The 3,847-nt window shown below is 50.2% G+C and overlaps 2 protein-coding genes across 2 annotated transcripts; one reads left to right on the forward strand and one right to left on the reverse strand.

The window, feature by feature from the left end:
• Nucleotides 1-748: 748 nt before the first annotated feature.
• Nucleotides 749-1,936, reverse strand: LOC123750232 (salivary glue protein Sgs-3-like). Its single transcript, XM_045732348.2, has one exon. The coding sequence runs from the start codon at nucleotides 1,934-1,936 to the stop codon at nucleotides 749-751; it is 1,188 nt and encodes a 395-aa protein (XP_045588304.2).
• A 557-nt stretch (nucleotides 1,937-2,493) lies between these two features.
• On the forward strand, nucleotides 2,494-2,889 carry LOC138352783 (uncharacterized). Its single transcript, XM_069305373.1, has one exon. It carries the CDS (start codon nucleotides 2,494-2,496, stop codon nucleotides 2,887-2,889), a length of 396 nt encoding a protein of 131 aa, XP_069161474.1.
• The last annotated feature ends 958 nt before the right edge of the window (nucleotides 2,890-3,847 follow it).

Consider the following 3,847-nt stretch of genomic DNA (forward strand, 5'->3'; position numbering starts at 1 on the left):
TTGTTGCTGTAAGTATTTCCAGAAGTTCAGTGTTGGGTCCACTTCAGTTATAGACCACGTTTATATCTTGTTAACAAGTGATGTTACAAGCTGTTAATCAGAATACTAACTAAAATGTTGTATGCATTTGGCAGTGTGGGGTTGGAAGTGTTATTGTGGGTGGGGGGGAATGATGTGCGTTGAAGGGGATGGTGTAGGTTTTGGATAGGATGTGGGTGGGAGGAGGGGTGGAGTTGGAAGATGGAGGGAAGAAAGGAGGGCAGTGGAGGTGGAGTTGGAAGAACGGGACAAAAACAACCATGTTTTGCTTCAGTCTATCAAATACACAGCATTATAGGTAGAGTTTCAAAAACACTGAGAAAAGAGCAATTTCTTTGGACTTATGGAACCAATGATTTATGTAACATATTACTAGAACATTTACTGTCATATACCTACCGATTTGAGAGAAAGATAATACCACGAAGGAATGGAATGCTAAGAAGCGCAATAACCCAGAAAGGTAGAAAACTGACCTAGTCAAGAAAACTGCAGAAAACTTATTGACTCAGCTCCTACTTGAATCAATCCTCATCCACCGAGAAGTTTATCTAATATATGCTCAAAACGATCCAGTGATCCCAAGACATACATTATCCGGCAACTGTGGTCTGATGTCCGGACGATGATCTGTTGTCCGGACGGTGGTCTGGTGTCCGGACGGTGGTCTGGTGTCCAGACGATGATCTGTTGTCAGGACGATGATCTGTTATCCGGACGATGGTCTGGTGTCCGGACGATGGTCTGGTGTCCGGACGATGGTCTGGTGTCCGAACGATGGTCTGTTGTCTGGAAGATGGTCTGTTGTCTGGACGATGGTCTGGTGTCCAGACGATGATCTGTTGTCAGGACGATGAACTGTTGTCCGGACGGTAGTCTGGTGTCCGGACGATGGTCTGGTGTCCGGACGATGGTCTGTTGTCTGGAAGATGGTCTGTTGTCTGGTCGGTGGTCTGGTGTCCGGACGGTGGTCTGGTGTCCGGACGGTAGTCTGCTGTACGGACGATGGTCTGGTGTCTGGACGATGGTCTGGTGTCCGGACGATGGTCTGGTGTCTGGACGATGGTCTGGTGTCAGGACGGTGGTCTGGTGTCTGGACGATGGTCTGGTGTCTGGACGGTGGTCTGGTGTCTGGACGATGGTCTGGTGCCCGGACGATGGTCTGGTGTCTGGACGATGGTCTGGTGTCTGGACGATGGTCTGGTGTCTGGACGATGGTCTTGTGTCTGGACGATGGTCTGGTGTCTGGACAATGGTCTGGTGTCCGGATGGTGGTCTGGTGTCTGGACGATGGTCTGGTGTCTGGACGATGGTCTGGTGTCAGGACGGTGGTCTGGTGTCTGGACGATGGTCTGGTGTCTGGACGATGGTCTGGTGTCTGGACGATGGTCTGGTGTCCGGACGATGGTCTGGTATCTGGACGATGGTCTGGTGTCTGGACGATGCTCTGGTGTCTGGACGATGGTCTGTTGTCCGGACGATGGTCTGGTGTCTGGACGATGGTCTGGTGTCTGGACGGTGGTCTGGTGTCCGGACGATGGTCTGGTGTCTGGACGGTGGTCTGGTGTCCGGACGATGGTCTGGTGTCTGGACGATGGTCTGGTGTCTGGACGATGTTCTGGTGTCCGGACGATGGTATGTTGTCTGGACGAAGGTCTGGTATCCGGACAAAAGTCTGGTGTCCGGACGAAGGTCTGGTGTCCAGACGAAGGTCTGTTGTCCGGACAAAGGTCTGGTGTTCGGACGAAGGTCTATTGTCCGGACCAAGGTCTGTTATCCGGGTGAATGTCTGGTGTCCGGACGAAGGTCTTTTGTCCGGTCGAAGGTCAAGTGTCCAGAGGAAAGTCTGGTGTCCGGACGAAGGTCTTGTGTCCGGACGAAGATATGGTATCCTCATGAAAGTCTGGTGTCCAAACGAAGGTCTGATGTCCGGATGATAGTCTGGTTACCGGATGTAGGTCGATTCGGATATAGCACATCCGAACATTGTCCTGAGTACATCCGAACATTGTCCTGAGAACGTCAGAACATTGTCTTGAGTACATCCGAGCATTGTTCTGAGCACATCCGAAAACTGTCCAGGGCACTTCCGAACAGTCCTGATCATATATGTAAATTGGCCAGTTGCATTCACCTCTTCCTTATATGAGCTGCAGTTTTTATGCAACCCACAATGGTTCCTACACAACGATTTATCCCTATCGATGATTGGTCCTACACAATGACTCGTCCCTGTCCATGCTGAGTCCTTCACAATGATACATCCCTGTCCATGCTGACCCCATCACAATGACACATCCCTGTCCATGACAGGGCCAAACACAACGACAGACATCCCTGTCTCTGGTGGGCCATTCAAAAGGACAGACATTCCTGTCCATGCTATCCCTACACATTGAAAGACATCCCTGTCTCTTCAATGACAGACATCCCTGTCTCTGGTGGGCATTCAAAATGACAGACAACCCTGTCCATGCCAGGCCCTACAAAATGACAGACATCACTGACCATGCTGGGCTCTACACATTGGCAGACATCCCTGTCCATGCTAGGCCCTACAAAATAACAGACATCCCTGTCCATGTTAGGCCATTCAAGATGATTGACATTCCTGTCCATGTTCGACCCTACTCAATGACTGACATCCCTGTTATTCCTGGGCCCAAGACAATGACAGACATCACTGTCCATGCTGAGCCCTATACAACGACAGACATCCCTGTCCATGCTGCGCCGTACACAACGACAGACATCCCTGTCCTTGCTGAGCCCTACACAATGACAGATATTTCTATCCATTCTGGGCTCTACACAATGGCAGATATCCCTGTCTATGCTGGGCCGTACTGAGTGACAAACATACCTGTCCATGTTGGACCCTTCGCAATGACAGACATCCCTGTCTATACTGGGTCATACAAAACGACCGACATCTCTGTCGGGACCTACACAATGACAGACATGCCATTCCATGATGGTCCCTACTTAAACGCAAACAACCCTGTCTATGACGGACCCTACTTAATGAAGGACATCCCTGTCTATGCTGGGCCTTTCACAATGACAGACATCCCCTGACAGTGCTGGGCCCTACACAATGACAGACATCTATGTCGATGCTGGGCCCTACACAATGACAGACATCACTGTCTATACTGGGGCTCTACATAATGAGAGACTTCCCTGTCCATACTGAGTCATACACAACGACCGACATCTCTGTCCATGTTGGGCCCTTCACAATGACATACATCCCTGTGCATGCTGCGCACTACACAATGACAGACATCTCTGCTCTTCCTGGGCCCTACTAAATAACAAATATCAATGTCCAAGTTGGGCCTTTCACAATGACATACATCTCTGTCTATGATAGGCTCTACACAATGACAGACAACCTTATCCATGCTGGGACCTACACAATGGCAGACATCGCTGCCCAAGTTTGGTCCTACACAATGACAGACATCCTTATCCATGCTGGGACCTACACAATGGCAGACATCGCTGCCCAAGTTTGGCCCTACACAATGGCAGGCATCCCTGTTTATGCTAGGCCATTCACAATGAAAAACATCCCTGTCCATAGTGGGTCCTACACAATGACATACAAACCTGTCCATCCTGGGTTCTACTCAATCCATCTGGGGACGCAGGTTGCTGTGTGGATAGCACGCTGGACACGTAATCCTGTAACCCGGGTTCGATTCCCGGCGGCGGTGTGTGTGTGTGTGTATTTGTATGTGTGTATATTCACCTAGTTGTGCTTACAGGGGTTGAGCTCTGCTCTTTCCGCCCGCCTCTCAAC

This window comes from Procambarus clarkii, chromosome 54 (assembly GCF_040958095.1).
Source record: "Procambarus clarkii isolate CNS0578487 chromosome 54, FALCON_Pclarkii_2.0, whole genome shotgun sequence".
Classification (NCBI taxonomy): domain Eukaryota; kingdom Metazoa; phylum Arthropoda; class Malacostraca; order Decapoda; family Cambaridae; genus Procambarus; species Procambarus clarkii.

Excerpts from the sequence above, each read along its gene's own strand:
- LOC138352783 (XM_069305373.1), top strand. The coding sequence starts at position 2,494 with ATGACAGACAACCCTGTCCATGCCAGGCCCTACAAAATGACAGACATC.
- LOC123750232 (XM_045732348.2), bottom strand. The coding sequence starts at position 1,936 with ATGAGGATACCATATCTTCGTCCGGACACAAGACCTTCGTCCGGACAC.